We start from the raw sequence: 20,945 nt of genomic DNA, 5'->3' as shown, positions 1-20,945 counted from the left end.
GTCTTTTCACCACTAAGCCGGTCTGTGGTTTGTCTGGGAGCACGTGACAACGTGTCCGCGAGATACATGTCCTTCCCCTTCTTGTACCTCAGCTCAAAATCTTACCTTTGGAGTCTAAGCATCATACGCTGCAGTCTGGCTGGAGCCGTGTGTAGGGGCTTTGACAGGATGGTGACCAGCGGTTGATGATCTGTTTCGATTAGGATGTGCTTTCCGTATATGTAGTCATTAAACTTGGAGCACGCGAACACTACTGCGAGGAGCTCCTTCTCGATCTGTGCGTATTGCCTCTCCGTCAAGGTGCGGGATGCATAAGCGACTGGGACACCGTCCTGTAGACACGCCGCGCCTAGGCCATACTGGGAAGCGTCGCACGTGAGTGTGACAGGCTTGCGGACGTCGTAGTACATCAGCGTGGGTGGGTTTGAGAGACATTGTTTCAGCGCATCAAATGCGTCTTGGTGCTGCTTGTACCAACACCATTCCGTGTCATGGTGCGTTAGGTGTCGCAAGGGGGCTGAGATTTCACTGAAGTTTGGGACAAACCTGGCCAAGTAGTTTACCATGCCGAGGAATCGCTGCAGAGCCGTTACATCTTCTGGTGCAGGCAGCTCGCTGATCGCTTGCGTCTTTGATGGGTCTGGCTTAAGACCCTGACTTGTGAACAGGTGTCCAACGTAGCCAACTTCTTTCAGTCTGAACCTGCATTTCTTGGAGTTGAGCCGTAAATTGACTTCACATGCTCTGTCGAGGACTTTCTTGAGATTTTCATCATGCTCTTTCTCGCTGCTTCCTCCAACGATAATGTCATCGACTATCACTGCACAGGGGTATCCTGCGAAGATTTGCTCCATTGTGTGTTGGAAGACTTCACTGGCGCTGCTTATGCCAAAGGGCATTCTGAGGAAACGGAATCGTCCGAATGGCGAGCTGAATGTGGTCAGTAGCGATGATTTGTGATCCAGCAGTATTTGCCAAAAAGAGTTCTTGGCGTCCAGTGTTGAGAACACGGTTGAGTTTGGCATATGCGCTGCTACTTCCTCCACAGTGCGCATTGGGTGATGTGGGCGTTTGAGCGCCTTGTTTAGGTCTCGTGGATCAATGCAGAGGCGTATGTCGTCTGAGTTCTTCTTGTGGGTTGCTACCATTGAAGATACCCACTCAGTGGGTTCTGAGACTGGTGTTATGATGCCTGTGCTTGCCATTCTGTCCAGTTCCATCTTCACCTTCTCTTGCATAGCGACTGGGATCCGGCGTGCTGGCCTGACGACAGGCGTGGCCTCTCTGTCGATTTTCATGGAGTAGGTGTAGGGGAGCCTACCCACCTCATCCTTGAAGAGGTCTGAATATTCCGAGAACATCTTGTGTGAAAAGTTTTCCTCGTCTGTCAGATGTAGCTGGTGTATCTCCTTACTGAGTGTGACCAGTCCCATGCTAAGGCTGTCTTGTAAACCCAGCAGCGTCTGGACGTCTTGTTGCACCACGTGGAACTGTAGGGAGTGGGACTTATCTGTTATGTAGCATGCTAGGGTTGCTGTCCCCAATGTGTGTATTTAATTTCCTCCGTAGGCAACCAGCCTCGCTGTCCTGGAGCGATCCACTCTCTCTTTGTATTTCACTTGGTTGAACGTTTTGCGAGATATCACGTTGCACTTGGCTCCGGTGTCCACTTTGAGCTCGACAGGGATTCCGTGGACCTGGACTCTGCAGAATATTTCACTCTTTTGTGTCGCTGGTGATCCCACAGTATTGACTGTGTTTGTCACTACTGTGACTCCATCACAGTAGAACGAATCGTCGCTGTCGCCTGACGATATTGTTCTGTCAACCTGGTTCACAGCGTGCTTTTTTCTGTATTGGTGCTGTGGATTGTCTCTGTGACTCCCCGGAGTGGATTTGCAGTACTGCTTGAAATGATTCATTTTCTCACATCCGTGACACTGTTTGCCGAATGCAGGGCACCTTTCTCGTCTGGGCTTGTGGCTGCCTCCACAGTTGCTGCAGCTGGCTATGGACCGAGTTGAGTGCTCTGTATTTGGCTTCTTCTTGTAAACACGTTCTTTTATTCTGTGCCGTAGGCTATCTACATTGGTTGTGCTTTGCTTTGGTGCAGCCAGTGTCCTAGTGTGTTGTTCTGTCATTTCGTGGATCTGACATGTCTCCACTGCCTTGGTTAAAGTCAGTTTGCTGTCACGGAGTAGTAGCTTCCTCATGCCATCATTTATTATGCCACACACAAGTCTATCTTTGATTAGCTCTTCGCGCAAATCTCCGAATTGACAGCTCTTTGCTTTGATTTTTAAATCACTGACATAGGCTTCAATAGTCTCATCTTGTTTCTGGCTCCTTGTATTAAACTTGTGCCTTTCCATAGTGACGTTTGTTTGTGGATTACATAACTCACGGAATTTCCTCTTCAAACACTCCGGGTCTTCTCTTGATTGGGCGGGGACTATTTCTTCTCCCTGCTTGTCGTCTCCATCGTACAGGGCTGGTCCATATACGAATGCCCCTTTCCCGTTCTATGGCTTCCGAGCCAGCCAGGTTTAGCAAGATGAAGGGTTGAGAGCGAGGCGGCTTGTCATAGTGTGTGGCAGCAATGAATATATCATACTCTTGCTAGAATATTCTCCAATTCTCCGCGACGTGGCTGTCAAACACGAGTGGGCCTGGTTTGCGGAATCCTTCCGCCATGCTGAACGTGAGTCCTTGCGCGTTATTCCTCGCGCGTTATATATCCTAGTTATAGGCTACCTCCTAAACCTTCGCTTTTAACTTTCGGACGCGGGTTGACTACTGTGTCCACAACGTCTGACACCATGTAGAAAGAACGAGAGGTAGGCAGGTGGGCGTAGATGGGTATTTAATACAAGTATCTTACAGGGACGATACGATACAGTCTAGTGCTATATGCTGCTAACCTGACCGGTGTTTACTTCCTGAGTGACGTCAGAGTAGTACGGGGGCCGTCACGTCTCAAGCTTGTGTATCAGACTAGCACAATGCTCTACAATAACTTTAACCCTTTCACTACCACGCTACATAAGGTTAACCTTTTCACTACCACACTACAGACGGTTAACCTTTCACTACCACACTACAGACGGTTAAAAAGGGTTAACCCTTTGTTATGTGACTGTATTGTCGCAGTGAAAGGGTTAACCCTTTGGTAGTGTGGTAGTGAAAGGGTTAACCCTGACACTAAAACAGCTCCTCTGAAAAATCAGGACGTCGAAAATGTCCTCGTTTTGTCACCAAATCAGGGCATTCCTTCATAACAACGTCTCTGTACGCCAATATAGACGGTTTCAAAGTGACGACGATACCATTCTAAAAGAGACCCGAGTTTATTTCCTGTTTACAATGTTTGCTAATAATGCAATAATGGACAGGAAATACATGTGGGTCCAACTGTTGCTTGTTGTGAAGAAGGCACGACAACGCCTCTACTTCCTCAGGCGCCTTGCGACGCCCCTTGCGACCGCGGGCGAGGACGCGGGCGCTTGTGACGCCCCTCCCTCCTCGCCCCCGGTTTCCCCGCACACGCCGCAGCCGGGTCGTTGTCTCTCCCCGCCGTGGAGATTTTGACCATGGGTGAAATCTGGGGGGGGCTTGTGTAGTGATTGTAATGGTACATAATTCACCCACAGAACTATTGTTAGGCATTAGGTCCGCCTGAACATTCTTGAACATTTGTGATGTCATAGCCGAACATTCTAGAACATCGAACAATCTGGAACATTTATGGTGATGTCATTGCCGTTCTAGAACATGGGTGTCACCGTATGATGTCATGACCAATGTTCTAGAACATTTGTGTATGTATTCGGCTATTATCTCAGAGTCAGTCAGTCGACTGCAAGCAACGTAGCAGGTTGTATTTCTGTGCTTAATAAATGCTATTCACTCGCCTCGATCCACCGTCTCCGACTCATCTCTCGGCACTACAGTACTGTTTATGTGTAAAAAGATAGTATATACATTTGAGGGGGAAGAAACTGTACATTGGAGGAGGTTGGGTAGGTGGGGTGGGAAACTGTACATTGGAGGTGGGTGGAGTGGGTCGTTTCTGATTCATTGATTGTCAATAACGGCATTATTAGTTAGCCAATACAAGCATCGAGCAGGGATCCGCTTATGACACGACAGGAGGAGAGAGACACAAATGACTCGACTTTAGAAACACGCCATGATCGGGTGGAATACTATGCTGTTTCATTTCACACCAGACGGAAAGGAGATACGAGGCAACTGATCAAATGTTAGCTGTGACGCTGGCTATAGCTAACTAGCTCGCCCGCTCACATTAACGGTGCTGCAGCCTCCCGTTTACTTACAAGATGGCGTTAAGATTATTAGATCATCAATAATGAAGATAAGCGAACATGAAAAGGGTCTCTCGTGTCTGCTGTGCGGGGGGGAGCGGCAGTAACCCGTCTGGATGAGGAAGAACCGCAGCGCCACTAGCTAACGTTAGCTAACTAGCTATAGCTAACAGAATGCTAACTCAGGGGCTGCTGCCTCAAATCAAATCAAATCAAATTTATTTATAAGGCCCGACAACACACGTTAATGTCCCCATGGGCCGTACAGGTCTTCTTTAAACAAGTCAAGAAGAAAACATAACAATAAGTCAAGAACAGAACAAGAACACCATAAGGTCCAAAAATGTTTTGATGAATACAAATAAATGAAAGAATGAAAGAATGCAAGCACTCCCAGACATACCCCACGCGAAGGTAAGGAAAAACTCACTAAAACCTAACAATAGGGAAAAAAGCTCCACAGGCAGTGTGGAGGAGAGAAACCTTAGAAGGGCCATTCAAGGGGGGATCTCCCTTCTTAGATGTTGGTGATAGTAGTGTTGCAGACGGACAGTTGGTAAGCATGCACTCATGTGTGTAGTGAAACACAGATGAGTGCATGCAATAGCAACTGAACATTTTGAAAAATTAAAGATAGAGCTAATAGCGATAGCAACTGAACATTTTGAAAGATTAAAGATAGAGCTGATAGCGGATCTATTTGATCCTTAAGAACTTCTACTCATGTACAATAGAGAGCATCCTGACTGGCAACATCACCTCCTGGTTTGGGAATAGCACTGCACAAGACCGAAGCAGACTACAAAGAGTGACACGTTCAGCGGTGCAGGGGTAAGGCTAAGAGAATCATCAAGGACTCCAGCCACCCGAACAACTGCCTCTTTGAACTGCTGCGGTCAGGCAAGCGATACCGGAGTCTCAAGGCGAGCACAGAAAGACTCAGAAGAAGCTTCTATCCCCAGGCCATCAGGCTGCTCAACGAACAATAAACACTATGCAACAACCATCAAATGCACACAGCACACACATCCACACGCACACACTCACGTTAAACAAACAACACACTGCAGCACCCACTCTCCACACTTTAGATCACCTAAACACACTTTATATTTATTGATAAAGGATTTGCACTACAACTCGTACACCTTACTGTAAATTGTACCTAAATTGTACCTCATCCCATTTCTGCTTTGCACTATATAGTATTGTATATTAGTATATTGCATAGTATATTGTATATTGTATGGTAACTCAGTTACTTCTAGTCTAGCACGGTCTCTGGAGCGTAACAGTAAGAAGCATTTTGTATAAAAGTATTCTGTACTTCTGTATGACAACTATTAAAAAAACTTGAACTTGAGTATAGGTAGGCCAAACATCTTTCTGCCGTCACTGGCAAATCAGTGGCAGAGCCAATATTTATTTAAATACTGTAACTTATTGCACCTCTGTGAGATGGTCTACAACGTAAAAAAAAAAAAAAAAACACTGTATAATCCCAACGAAATGTTAGTTTTTTGTGGCGAAATAAAGAAATAATAATTCTTGGAATCAGATTTCACTTGTAGTGGAGACTTTGGGAAACACCTGTTGCTCCTATTTAACACTATGGTCGCCAAAAACGCTGTAGCACGTCTTTCCCCGCCATGCTCATTCTGCCAAAGACGCCATACCACGTCTTTGATATCAATATTTCAAAAATCTGTGATCGAAATCATATTTCTCCCCCGGAGACTTGAGATCTACTGTTGATCCCCTCTCAACTCTCCAACAGTTCAAGAGCGCCATCTGGTGGCCGATCGGCGGATCGCCCAGAGCGGAAACAGGAAATGGAAGCTGGTGCTCATTTCAATTCGGTCCGATCACTCTGTAATAGTCCCAGGACTCGAGCTGGACACAACGGATAGCAATCCGTTACCAATAACTCGATAAACAACATGATTTGGACGTATATACTATTATACAACCTGGAAATGGATCGCATATTTCTACATCCCATAATAGGAATATTTCTGTTCCACGCTCATCGCCCAACGCTATGAGGAAGCTACAGTAAGATTCAGCGTTATTTTTTAATGTGTTCGATACTAACTGCTCTAATGATCATATCACCCACACTAGATGAATCATCTAACGTTGGCCACAGAATTATAAACGACCCCCCCCCCCATCCGGTCAACATCAGATGATCAGTAGTAACTTCTAGAAGCACGTCCATTTGAAATTTTTTATCTCGCGCAGATTCCTATCAAACTGTATTTGATCATCAATATAATGCATTTGGGGCTATAAATCACGTTCTGGAGAAAGCTGCAGAAAACGATAAAAACATACTTATACTTTAGACCGTATTTTAGTATGAATATGTGAATGAAAAACTATAACGTTGCTACACCCTGAACAATAGATACTTGACGTTGAATGGGCCATAGTAATGTCAATTTAGCAATACAATTTAAAAAGTTATAGCCCTGCAAAGAAGGTAAACATCCCCGTAGACAAATAGAGCTGGCGGAGGATGGTATATTAAGAATATAAGCCTGGCGACCAAAGTGTTAAGGGGAGTAGCCATTTGAATGAAAAAAGCAAATGCCATTTTGACAGGCTTGGATTTCTCCAACAAATCATTAACCAACAAAACGTGTGTGTGTGTGTGTGTGTGTGTGTGTGTGTGTGTGTGTGTGTGTGTGTGTGTGTGTGTGTGTGTGTGTGTGTGTGTGTGTGTGTGTGTGTGTGTGTGTGTGTGTGTGTGTGTGTGTGTGTGTGTGTGTGTGTGTGTGTGTGTGTGTGTGTGTGTGTGTGTGTGTGTGTGCGCGTGCACAGGGGTTGGCTACAATTTGAAGGGTTATTTTTTCAACTAATTGAAAGTATTGTTTGGGACTTTGGCTTTTTGTGAGGCGAGTGCCCCCGCAAATTTAAGGGACAAAATCAGAGCGGAACTGCGTTCTGAATAGCATTGTTTGAGCGGAGCTTCCACTTGCTCACATCACGGCAGAACATTTCACCTCCCTAGCGACAGAATTCCAGTGAAACCAATCTCTCTAATGTAAGTTACATGTAATAGTTAGGCTTTTCAGCACACTTAACCCTTTCACTACCACACAACAGAAGGTTAACCCTTTCACTACCCCACTACAGACGGTTAACCATCTGTAGTGTGGTAGTGAAAGGGTTAACCTTCTGTCGTGTGGTAGTGAAAGGGCTATCCTTCTGTAGTGTGGTAGTGAAAGGGTTAACCATTTGTCGTGTGGCAGTGAAAGGGTTATCCTTCTGTAGTGTGGCAGTGAAAGGGTTAACCTCCTGTAGTTTATTTATTTATCCTTTATTTATCCAGGAATGTCCTGACCAACACGGCACACAACACGTTTCAACAAGTGTGACAGTGAAAGGGTTATCCTTCTGTATTGTCGCAGTGAAAGGGTTAACCAGTTGGCAGTGTGGTAGTGAAAGGGTTAAACTAATACCGAGACTGAACACTTACCACATAGAGTAATTCAATCATTTTAAATGATTAATAATTTAAATGATTCATTATTAATTATTTTTATTAATTATTAAAAATCTCACGCTGACCCTAATGTTACTTGCAATCTTGTCATGTGTGTGACCCACCGGAAATGACCATTGTGGGTCCCGATCCAGACCTATTAAGTACGAACGATGTGGAACAAATATCTAGCTGTGGTTATTTAGACTGATATTGCAATTGCGATGAGACTCATGAACGATATTGGAGGGAATAATAATGTGTGCCTCAATATTATCATTTACATTGAAAAACATTCAAATGATTATGGTGTGATTTTTGCAGGGAACTGAATAACAAAGATGTTTTCTTAAGACTGTAGGATACTACTCTTTGCACATAACTGCCCAATTGCACAGCCCTGGCCTATTCCTATTTTATTTTTATTGTACTATATTTAATTTAGTTTATATCCCATTTCATATTATTCAACCTCTTTATTTACAGTTGTACAGCCCTGGCCTATATTTTATTTTATTCCATAATTATATTATATTCTATTGTGCTTAACTTAGTTCATATTTCATTTAATCTTACTCCACCTCTTTATTGTATTATCTGTCTGTTAATGTCTGTCCGCCAATGTCGCACCGAGAACTACCAAAGCAAATTCCTTGTATGTGAAAACTACTTGGCAATAAATACCTTTCTGATTCTGATACTATTATCCTACAGATAATGTTGCAGCATGACAATATTTAATTTATAATAGGATTTTGATAGTCGGTTATGACTGGATATAGTAACGAATTGTATGAACTCTGCATGGATGACCAGTGATGGGGAGTCATTTCACACTACATGTAATTAAACTAGTAGTTTAACTACATTTTGCAGTAGTTTGCTGGTAGTTCAAATTCAATTCAAATTGGCATAATGAGGTTAGCAGTTAATAAAACTAATTTGAGGTGGAGTTAACTACTTGAACTACAATTTTGATTCTCCTAATGCCTTGTCTCCACTAGCCAGGGTTTAGCCGTGCTGTGTGGCCTTGTCTCCACTAGCCAGGGTTTAGCCGTGCTGTGTGGCCTTGTCTCCACTAGCCAGGGTTTAGCCATGCTGTGGCCTTGTCTCCACTAGCCAGGGTTTAGCCGTGCTGTGGCCTTGTCTCCACTAGCCAGGGTTTAGCCGTGATGTGGCCTTGTCTCCACTAGCCAGGGTTTAGCCATGCTGTGGCCTTGTCTCCACTAGCCAGGGTTTAGCTGTGCTGTGGCCTTGTCTCCACTAGCCAGGGTTTAGCCGTGATGTGGCCTTGTCTCCACTAGCCAGGGTTTAGCCGTGCTGTGGCCTTGTCTCCACTAGCCAGGGTTTAGCCGTGCTGTGGCCTTGTCTCCACTAGCCAGGGTTTAGCCATGCTGTGGCCTTGTCTCCACTAGCCAGGGTTTAGCCTTGCTGTGGCCTTGTCTCCACTAGCCAGGGTTTAGCCTTGCTGTGGCCTTGTCTCCACTAGCCAGGGTTTAGCCTTGCTGTGGCCTTGTCTCCACTAGCCAGGGTTTAGCCTTGCTGTGGCCTTGTCTCCACTAGCTAGGGTTTAGCCGTGCTGTGGCCTTGTCTCCACTAGCCAGGGTTTAGCCGTGCTGTGTGGCCTTGTCTCCACTAGCCAGGGTTTAGCCGTGCTGTGGCCTTGTCTCCACTAGCCAGGGTTTAGCCGTGCTGTGTGGCCTTGTCTCCACTAGCCAGGGTTTAGCCTTGCTGTGGCCTTGTCTCCACTAGCCAGGGTTTAGCCGTGCTGTGGCCTTGTCTCCACTAGCCAGGGTTTAGCCTTGCTGTGGCCTTGTCTCCACTAGCCAGGGTTTAGCCATGCTGTGGCCTTGTCTCCACTAGCCAGGGTTTAGCCGTGCTGTGGCCTTGTCTCCACTAGCCAGGGTTTAGCCGTGCTGTGTGGCCTTGTCTCCACTAGCCAGGGTTTAGCCGTGCTGTGGCCTTGTCTCCACTAGCCAGGGTTTAGCCATGCTGTGGCCTTGTCTCCACCTGCCAGGGTTTAGCCGTGCTGTGGCCTTGTCTCCACTAGCCAGGGTTTAGCCGTGCTGTGTGGCCTTGTCTCCACTAGCCAGGGGTTAGCCGTGCTGTGTGGCCTTGTCTCCACTAGCCAGGGGTTAGCCGTGCTGTGGTCTGTCTGGCACACAGTGAGCATCTCCATTATCTTTATAACCTGGACAAACCTGTCTGGAACCCGACTGAGACACACACCTTTCACAACCTGGCTGGGACTGATGTATCATCATGGTTTAGCTTGTGCACCCCAGTTGGTGGTGTGGATTTTGATAGGTTGCTTAGCAACTAGGGATGGGTACCGAATTCAGTACTTTTGAGGTACCGAACCGAAACACGTCGGTACTACAGAGTATCGATTCAAGTGAGATACCCAAATAAAAAATGACATTTTTCTTTTTTTATTATTACCTTTTTTCTTTTTATGTCAACGTTCACACGCACAATATATGCTTACCTAGGATTTGACTTGATTCAACAACAAAGCAGTCGGAGCAATGGCAAGCCGAAAACTGTCGAAATTGTAGTTATTTGAAGTTTTGATTTTTCTTTTTTTGCGACTGAGGTAGGTAAATTAAATTTCTTGAGACTAAAGTACAGAAAAAAGGTACCGTTGGGTACCGGTATCGATTCACAGGTACCGGTCCGTATCGGTTCAAATGTGAAAGGTACCCATCCCTATTAGCAACCGAAGAGTTTACAAGAAATGCCATGGAGACACAAACCCAACCATACCGTGGCTAGCCCCAGCCAGGCTGAACATAGCTAATGGAGACAAGGCATAACTGTGTCATGCCAATAGTGGCTGATAGTGGCCCCAGACTAACTGTGCCGTGGCCGTGCCAATAGTGGGGCGCTCGTGACTCACCATTCATGTTTGGCAATCGTTTCGGCAGTCACGAGTCATGAGTTATCAGGTGAAGGCACAGTAACCAATCTTAGGTCACTGACATGTGTTTCTGTTTGACTTGGGAACAGGACATGATGTACTTTGATTATAAGTAGGGATGCTCGATATTGGCTTTTTTACCGATACCGATATTGCCCAACTCTTAATTTCCGATACCGATATCAACCGATATCAACCAATACCGATATATGCAGGGTTTCCCCGTCCAAAAAACGGAATAATTTCAGGTAACTAATAATTTCACTGGATATATATATAACAAATATTGTTATTGTTTTTTTTTGTTTTTAAACCGATACCGATATTTTCCGATATCACATTTTACTGCCGATATCGGCCGATAATATCGGTCGGCCGATAATATCGGACATCCCTAATTATAAGCCTGATGGCTACTCCTACATGGTCAAACCACGCCTCCACAGGCGTGGAGGTGGAATAGCCACATTCCACAAAAGAAGCATTGACACAAGCAATATTACCATCCCGGCTGCCTCCTCATTTGAACACCTGGCTTTTAAACTGTCTGGTCCCAAACCCCTAGTCACTAGGGGTGGGAATCACCAGTTTCATCATGATACGATACGATATCGATTCTTTGGACAACGATACGATATTTGCCGATATCACAAAGTCTCTCACGATACAATACGATACGATTAGATTCAGGTGCCTGCGATCGATATGAGATGATATCATATGCCCATTTAACACAATCAGTAACATTTAGATAAACAAAAAAAAGGTAATGAAAATATCATTTGACATTTGTATTTTTGAGCTCTTCCAGACATTTAAAGGAAAATCAATCTATTGTTTTTAATACAAATATACCTCCTGTTCACTGTAAAGTGCCACGTTTTTATATATTGAGCTTTAAACTTTAAGCTAAATTTTTTGGAACTCAAAACTCACAACCTCCCTCTCCCAAACCGTTCCTACAACAATTTGTTGATGTTGCATGATCATGTATAGGCCTACATTTATTATGTATTATATTGTTTATGTTTAAATAACATTTAAACATCAAACTCCTCTGACCTCATCTGGTCTTTCCAAAGACGCGCGCACACACACACACACACAGAAAGGGAGAATGCTATGCTGTAACATCTACACACACGGAGCTACTGCTGTTGTTCTTGGGCGGATATGAGACTCGCCACAGGATTTTCAAAATAAGAGTATCGATATGAATCGATCTTATTACATCGCATCGATCCGATTCGATTGTTGATAATTACATCGATGTATCGATCTGGATCGATGTATCGTCCCACCCCTACTAGTCACTGCAGTCATTTACCGGCCCCCCAAACCAAACCAAACCTTCCCCTCTGACCTGTCTGAATTCCTGACACAACTCTGTGCTATCTCTCCATCCATCCTTTTAATCAGTGATTTCAACATTCATGTTGATACTTTGGACTCCAAAACCTCCACAGAATTCCTGGACATTTAAAAAAATGTAATCTCACCCAGCATATTGATTTTCCCACTCATAAGAAAGGTCACACACTGGATCTGGTCTGCACATCTGGCATCTCCATCAGTAATTTCACCTGCTCCGACCTCACCATCTCTGATCATCTGGCTATCACCATGGACATTCTCATCCCTACTCCCCCAATCAAGCAGATGCGTTCCATAACATTCCGTAATCTCAAATCCATCCACCCCTCCTCTCTCTCCTCCCTACTGACTGACACCATCCCTGATGCCTCCCTCTTACAGCATGGCTCCCCTACAGACCTGGTCAACATCTACAACAACACTCTCTCCTCCTGTCTCAATCAGCTCGCCCCAATCAAAACCAAGTCTGTCTCCTTCACTCACTCCGCCCCCTGGTACACCGATCACCTACACCACCTTAAATCCAAGGGCCACCAGCTCGAACGGCTATCTAATAAAACCGGTCTCACTGTCCATAAAGAGGCCTACAGACAACATCAACAGCTCTACAAAGATGCCCTCAACTCTGCACGCTCCTCCCACTACTCCGCTATCATACAGTCTGGCAGCAACAACCCCAGGACTCTGTTTTCCACCATCAACACACTTCTTAAACCCTCTGACACAATCTCCTGTTCCTTCACTGTCAGTAAATGTGTCTCCTATCTGTCACATCTCCAAACAAAAATTGACAAAATCCACACCCAACTAACAATTGCCTCCGCCAACACTATCTCCCCTCCGGATTCAACCCCCTCTCCACCGCCCAACCCCCCTTTTACATCCTTCACTGAAATCACCGCATCGGACCTATCCTCCATTCTCTCTACAATGAAAACTTCTACCTGCATCCTGGACCCTATCCCCTCCATCCTAGTCAAGGCTTGTCTCCCTGCCCTTTCTCCCCTAATCACCTCCATCGTAAACACCTCTCTGACCACTGGCCTATTTCCCCCCGCCCTCAAAATTGCTTCTGTCACCCCCCTACTAAAAAAACCCGGTCTCAACCCTGAAACCCTTGATAATTTCCGCCCCATTTCCAACCTCCCCTTCCTCTCAAAAATAATTGAGCGAGCCATTGCCTCCCAATTAAAATCCTACCTCGACAACAATAACCTTTATGATACATTTCAATCCGGATTCCGCACCAAACATAGCACCGAAACTGCTCTTCTAAAGGTCACCAACGACATACTCCTCTCTGCCGACTCTGGTTCCCTCTCCATCCTCATTCTCCTAGACCTCAGCGCTGCTTTTGACACCATCAGTCACCCCATCCTCATCACTCGTCTCCAGTCCTCCGTTGGCATCTCCGGAATCCCCCTCACCTTGCTCCAATCATACCTCTCACACAGGCACCAATTCATCTCTATCAACAACTGCAAATCCCCCACTGCCCCCATCACTCATGGTGTCCCCCAAGGCTCAGTACTTGGTCCCCTGCTCTTCATCCTCTACATCCTTCCACTTGGTCTGATTCTCCGCCAACATGGCCTGCATTTTCACTGTTATGCAGACGACACTCAGCTCTACCTCTCCACCAAGACTATCACTCCAGCCACTCTCTCCACCCTCAGCACCTGCCTCACAGACATCAAAACATGGATGCAAAATAACTTTCTCAAATTAAACTGCAATAAATCAGAAATCATCATTATCGGTCCAAAATCCCTCACCAGCCACACCCAGGATTTCACCCTAAATATTGATGGTACCATTGTCACCCCCTCCACTCACGTCCGTAACCTTGGCATCATCCTGGACTCCACCCTTTCTTTCCTCCCCCATGTGAACCACATAACCAAATCTGCCTTCTATCACCTCCGGAACATTGCTCATCTCCGCCCCTCCCTATCACTCTCCGCTGCTGAAACACTGGTTCATGCATTCATATCATCAAGACTAGATTACTGCAACAGCATCCTCTACGGCTCACCAAACACTATTCTCAATAAACTCCAATATGTCCAAAACTCTGCTGCCCGCATGCTCACCTCCACCCGTCACTCTGATCACATCACCCCTGTCCTCCACGACCTCCACTGGCTTCCAATCAAATACAGGATACATTTTAAAATACTACTCATCACATTTAAAGCCCTCAACAACCTTGCCCCTCCCTACCTGTCCGACCTCCTCCACCGTCACACGCCCACCCGTCGCCTTAGGTCTGCAGATGCCAACCTCCTAACACCTCCCACGACCAAGCTCCGGACCTGGGGTGACAGGGCCTTTGCTGCTGCTGCCCCCTCCCTCTGGAATGCCCTCCCCAGCCATATCCGTGATGCAAACACCCTGACATCTTTTAAATCAGCCCTCAAAACCCACCTTTTCAATCTTGCTTTTGACCTCTAATTCTGTCGGTTTTATTTTATTTTGTCATGTATTATTTTTGTTCTGTTTTGTTCTGTTTTTTTGTTTTGCCATAGTTTGTCTCTCCTGCCCATGTGAAGCGTCTTTGAGCACCTGGAAAAGCGCTATATAAAATAGATGTATTATTATTATTATTATTATTATTATTATTATTATTATTATTATTATTATTATTATTATTATTATTATTATTATTATTATTATTATTATTATTATAATTATAATAATTATTATTATTATTATTATTATTATTATTATTATTATTATTATTATTATTATTATTATTATAATAGTGTTGATATAACAAGTAAATTCAACTTTCTCCTGTGTGCGTGTGTGTGATTGCAGTGAGTGAGTGACTGAGTGAGTGACTGAGTGACTGAGTGACTGATAAGGCTTTCACACCCGAACGTAATCTCGCACTGGCCGGCGCGTTCAGACCGGGATTAATTGGTTCAAAACGTGACAAATCGGTGCTCAGCTGGCACCGAAAAAATTGTTGTTTTTTCCTCGCGAACCGTGACATCATCAGTGGGCGTGTCATATTCTAGGTTGTGAAGACGAGTAAACGGGGGAAAGTAGAGAGTCGGCATTGCACTCAACCGATCCATTCAACGCGATTTGCGAGTACAATACACCATCCAAACAGAGTGGATAAAGAAATGCCCCAGAAATGAATATGCGTAGGGAAAGGCTTAACGAGTCAGCGCGAGAGCGCACACACAAAAGAATACACGCACACACGCGCTGTATACGTTTGAAATGAATCGTTCCAGCAAAGTATGCTTCTATTATTTGAATTACTTGTTTTAATGGGTATCATAGTAGTAAGTCCTACTGTAGAACATGACATAATACCATGACACTTGAAAAGTGTAAATGATGGATTAGTCAGGAGCAGTTCATGATGGCCCGTTTAGCTCAATTGGTTAGTGTGCTGCCTGTGGAGCATATGGTCCCCAGTTCAAATCTCTTGATTACCTTTTTTTTTTTTTACGTTAATTAATTAATTTATCCACTCTGGTTGATAAGATAAGATATTCCTTTATTGATCCCCTTCAGGCATCATAGCAGCATGGGGGGGGGGGGGTACAGGTAGTAAAAACAACACAAGCAGTGTAAACAAATAAGTCAATATAATTGACTATCTAACTAACTGAAATATACAGTATTCACATAAGGTGCAGTATGCATAAGGTGGTGTTATTGTCCTTTTTGGGACACCAGAGTGGATAAATGAATTAACGTTACAAAAAATAAAGTAACCAAGAGATTTGAACTGGGGACCATATGCTCCACAGGCAGCGCACTAACCAGTTGAGCTAAACGGGCCATCATGAACTGCTATTGACCATAATAATCCATCATTTACACTTTTCAAGTGCCAATTGCGGTTGTCGTCCAGTATGGGCATTAATAAATCAGATGTCATGCTAATATGTCATGTTCTACAGTAGGACTTACTACTATGATACCCATTAAAACAAGTCATTCGAATAATAGAAGCCTACTTTGCTGGAACGATTCATTTCAAATGTATACAGTGCGTGTGTGTGCGTGTGTGCTTTTGTGTGTGCGCTCGCTAAGCCTTTCTCTACGCATTATTTTTACCTCCGCCTGAGTAACGCCCCCGTTGATGACGGAGTCTGTGGAATGTTGGTTCTGATTAAATGGGTGTAAATGCGGGCTGGTTCGCCAGAGTACCAAGGTTCAGAGGGTTCAGAACGGAGCTGGAGCTTGAACCGGAGCCCTGGCGGTGTGAAAGGGCTATGCGTGAGAGAGTGAGTGAGTGAGTGAGTGGATGAGTGAGTGAGTGAGTGAGTGAGTGGCTGAGTGGCTGAGTGGCTGAGTGAGTGGCTGAGTGAGTGGCTGAGTGGCTGAGTGAGTGAGTGAGTGAGTGGCTGAGTGGCTGAGTGAGTGAGTGAGTGGCTGAGTGGCTGAGTGAGTGGCTGAGTGGCTGAGTGAGTGAGTGAGTGAGTGAGTGAGTGAGTGGCTGAGTGAGTGAGTGAGTGGCTGAGTGGCTGAGTGAGTGGCTGAGTGGCTGAGTGAGTGAGTGAGTGGCTGAGTGGCTGAGTGAGTGAGTGGCTGAGTGGCTGAGTGGCTGAGTGAGTGAGTGAGTGGCTGAGTGGCTGAGTGAGTGAGTGAGTGGCTGAGTGGCTGAGTGGCTGAGTGGCTGAGTGAGTGAGTGAGTGAGTGGCTGAGTGGCTGAGTGAGTGAGTGAGTGGCTGAGTGGCTGAGTGAGTGAGTGAGTGGCTGAGTGGCTGAGTGAGTGAGTGAGTGGCTGAGTGGCTGAGTGGCTGAGTGGCTGAGTGGCTGAGTGAGTGAGTGAGTGAGTGAGTGAGTGAGTGGCTGAGTGAGTGAGTGGCTGAGTGGCTGAGTGGCTGAGTGAGTGAGTGGCTGAGTGAGTGGCTGAGTGGCTGAGTGGCTGAGTGAGTGAGTGAGTGGCTGAGTGGCTGAGTGGCTGAGTGAGTGAGTGAGTGGCTGAGTGGCTGAGTGGCTGAGTGAGTGAGACAGTGTGTTCTTCTTACTGGGCCCGAGGCTGATGGAGAAGGCCGCCACATACACCAGCAGGCTGATCAGCGATATCCACTTCAGCGAGGGCGACATCGTCCTCCCACTCCCTGTCCCTCCTTTCCCATCATCCTCTCCGTTAGTCCTCACCACGACCCCCGACCCTGCCACCTTCGTCTCCCCAGAGCCACTGCCGTTCCATTGGCTGGGAAAGGCGGTGGTCAAAAAGTCAATATTACGGTCCGAGTCCGGAGAGGAACGGTTAAGAGAGTCCCACCCACTGCGGGTGTGGTTTAGAGAGTCCCACCCACTGCGGGTGTGGTTTAGAGAGTCCCACCCACCGCGGGTGTGGTTTAGAGAGTCCCACCCACTGTGGGTGTGGTTTAAAGAGTCCCACCCACCGTGGGTGTGGTTTAGAGAGTCCCACCCACCGTGGGTGTGGTTTAGAGAGTCCCACCCACCGTGGGTGTGGTTTAGAGAGTCCCACCCACCGTGGGTGTGGTTTAGTCCCGAGGAGTGACTCTGACACAGGCTGGTGAGGTGGGTGTGACTCTGCAAGGTCACGGTGCCCAGCGTGGCCAGCGACATCGCCATAGCCACGGCGCCCACGCACAGGAAGTTCTTGGGCCCGAAGCGGTCCACCAGCAGCACCGCGGGAATGGTGCCCGCCACCTTGACCACGCCGAACCCCGTGGAGGCCAGGGTGGCCGCGGCGTCGCTATGGAAACCGACGCCGCGGAGGAATGGCGAGGCGTAGGACAGGATGTTGGGCTGCCCCGTGGCCTGCTGCAGGAACACCAGCGCCACGCCCGTCAGCAGGCGCGCGCGCAGGTTGGCCTTGGTGCTGAACAGCTCGCGGAAGCCATGCTCCGCCTCCTCCTTGAGCCCCGCCTGGATGTCCCGGAGCTCCGCCTCCACGTCCTCCTTATTAGCCCCGCCTGCCCTCAGCCTGGCCAGCACCGCCCGCGCCCGCTCCGCGTCGCCCCGGGCCACCAGGAAGCGTGGGCTGGGCGGCAGGAAGAGGAGGGCGCCGGCCTGCAGCAGCACGGGGGGGATGACCAGGCCGAAGGTGTACCTCCAGCCCTGCGGCGCGGCGGAGAGCAGGTAGCTGCAGCCGAAGCCCAGCAGCACGCCCAGCACCACCATCAGCTCGTACAGCGTCACCAGCAGGCCCCGCCTCTCCCGCGGCGCGATCTCCGCGATGTACAGGCACGCCGCCGTGCCCGTCAGCGCCGTGCCCATGCCCACCACCAGGCGGCCCAGCGCCAGCGCCGTCAGCGAGGTGGCGGCGACCAGCACGAGGGTCCCGCCCACCACCAGGGCGGCACTGAGGAGCATGGAGTTGCGGCGGCCGTAGAGGTCCAGCAGGTGGCCCCCGACCAGGGAGATGAGGAAGGCGCCGAGCAGGAGGGAGCCCACCAGCAGCTCCTGCTCCCAGCAGGAGAGGGAGAGGAGGCCCCGCAGCTGCAGCAGGGCGGTGGAGGTCAGGCCCAGCTCGTAGCCCAGCGTCAGGCCACTCAGAGAGGCGGTGGAGGCGGCTACCAGCACCAGCCAGCTGACGCCTAGAGGGGGGGGGGGGGGGGGGGGGGAGGGGGAGAGGGCGAGAATGAAGCATGAGGAATACAAGGGGGGAAAGGCTTCCTACCAAAATCTATATTGTTATGGGGGTCATCCCTATGTTCCCCGGGTTCTATGTTCCCCGCTCCCTAAAAAAGGGTCCTATGTTCCCCGGGTCCTAGATCAGCCATGGAGTGGGCCGTGGAGGCAGCCTGACCTACTGCCAGAATCAATGCTTACATTTGTGTTAGTAGTCGCCGCAACGAACGGTAGAATTTTGCCGGCACGGAAACAAGAGGAATGGAATTGAGAATGTTTCTGGAGGAAAGAGAATAATATCGTTGGCTAGGTGGTAGGCTATTGATTGTGTGTGTGGTTCAAACGTTAAACTTCTATTCCTAAAAGAACACTAGCGACAGAGTTCTGTGAGGCAGGGCTGTACAGTGCGACGAGGTGGTCGCAAATTGGCCCTTAATTTGGCCCGTGCGAGTGGTAAATAATAATTGGGGGCAACCTTGCGAGTAGTGATTTCAACCCTTCATTCGCATTTCACTCCTAAATTAATCCATACAAATTGGATACAAAAAATAGTAAAACATTAGCCTACAGCCAGGGCTGTACAGTGCGACATAATGTCGCGGTGCTATGAAAAAATCTGTCGGCGATGAATGAATTTACTGCGTAGCCCCCCGTGCGATATTTGCGTGTACTGTGAAGTTAATCTGGGCAGCGCTATTCTACTTGGTAGTTGTAGTCTATCGTGCGATTAAATACCATGTCCCGTCTGTGTAGAGTCCATACATCCAACACCAAATCCCATAATTCCTAGCAAACAATCGAAACTGAATGTGGGCTATTGCATCGCCAAAGAAGAACTTCCTTTCAATAAGTTTAAGCCGCTCATTTTGCTCTGCAAGAAGAACGGAGCAGATATCAGTCCATCTTATGACAACCACGTCCGATGTGGAGAGATGATAAGAGACCATAGCCGATTAAATTAAGTCGGATCTGGCAGTGATGATTGACGGGGACACACTTCTAACGTTCAGCCATGCATTAGGTGAGTAGCCCACTATTAGGACGTTTTTCAATACTTAAATACTTTCTACTTAAATTTCCCTCCGGGGATCAATAAAGTATCAACCTATCTATCTATCTAATAATGAGACAATATGCAAATAAGATAATACTAATACTTGTCACGGTTCCCCGTATGAAAGTGGCTTGCAACTTACTGCTGGTAAAATCACTGTTTATTTCTCGTTTTGCATAGTACAAACAAAAGCACTTAAATGTTAAATAAAAAGGACCATAGTAATGACGCAGGAGGAACATATTTGTTTGCACTATAATGGTCAAATTGTTATTTAAAAATGTGCCCCTCAAAAATATTCTGTGCCCCTAGTGAAGAAGCTTAGCGTCCAGCTCTGTGAGGGAGTAGATGGTGCATGTTTTCTTGTTATCGGGAGCAGGGAACATAGGACCCGGGGAACATAGATACGCTCCCATTGTTATGCTAGCCTGTCACTCAGAGATAGGCTTGCCGCGGTAGTCAGTGATACCGGTGTTCATTTGTGTTCAGGATCCACTGAGCAAATTTCTTGCCCACTGACCGGTGTATGTTTTATAATGTTTTTTTTTTTTTTTTTAGAACCCATTTAGTTAATTTTCACAAATCAGTAAGTAAGTCATGTTTATTTATATAGCACCTTTCACAGGCCAGGGTCACAAAGTGCTTCACATAATAAAAACATCAGTAAAGTGCAAAGATAGCAGCATGGTAAAGAAAAGTAATTAAAAACGTGAAAGAACAGGAAAAACTAAACAGATAGAAAAGACATAAAAGATTTACACAGACATGTGAAGCAGCCAACTTAACAACGCTGACTGAATAGAACTTTAAGGTCAGAAGTTCACAAAAACAATGCTTCAGCAGTCTTGTAAGCCTCTGTGTGTGTGACTTTAAGGTTTAGTAGTTAATGGAGACATAGGGCAATCAGTGGACCCAGCTTGGTAGATACAGAGAGTAGCACTGTGTTACGCAGGCAATAGATAAGCTAATCATGCATGCATGCACTCGAAGCCTGACCGAAAGTGTTTTTGATATCATCACTTATAAAACACAACAGATAAGCTAATCATGCATTATGCACTCAAAGCATGACCGGAAGGTTTTTGATGTTACATAGGACCTTGATATAGTGACACCCTTATCAATCTCTAGTTTCTTATTGTATTGCTTTACAGACAGCTATTAATGACCACAGAAGCATGAGAAGAATATTAATGCATTTAC

At 46.6% G+C, this 20,945-nt stretch overlaps 1 protein-coding gene across 1 annotated transcript in view; it reads right to left on the bottom strand.

The window, feature by feature from the left end:
* Positions 1–20,945, bottom strand: part of slc2a12 (solute carrier family 2 member 12) — a 58,256-nt gene that overhangs the window by 10,694 nt on the left and 26,617 nt on the right. Inside the window, exon 3 of the mRNA XM_084314147.1 lies at positions 17,110–18,654. Coding sequence (XP_084170273.1) covers positions 17,110–18,654 — 1,545 coding nt within the window. The remainder of the gene's footprint in view (positions 1–17,109; positions 18,655–20,945) is intronic.

Source organism: Notolepis coatsorum (genome assembly GCF_963971535.1).
Source record: "Notolepis coatsorum genome assembly, chromosome: 5".
Taxonomy (NCBI): Eukaryota; Metazoa; Chordata; class Actinopteri; order Aulopiformes; family Paralepididae; genus Notolepis; species Notolepis coatsorum.
Note: the sequence above shows the minus strand (reverse complement) of the source record. Positions and strands in the feature narration are given on the sequence as shown.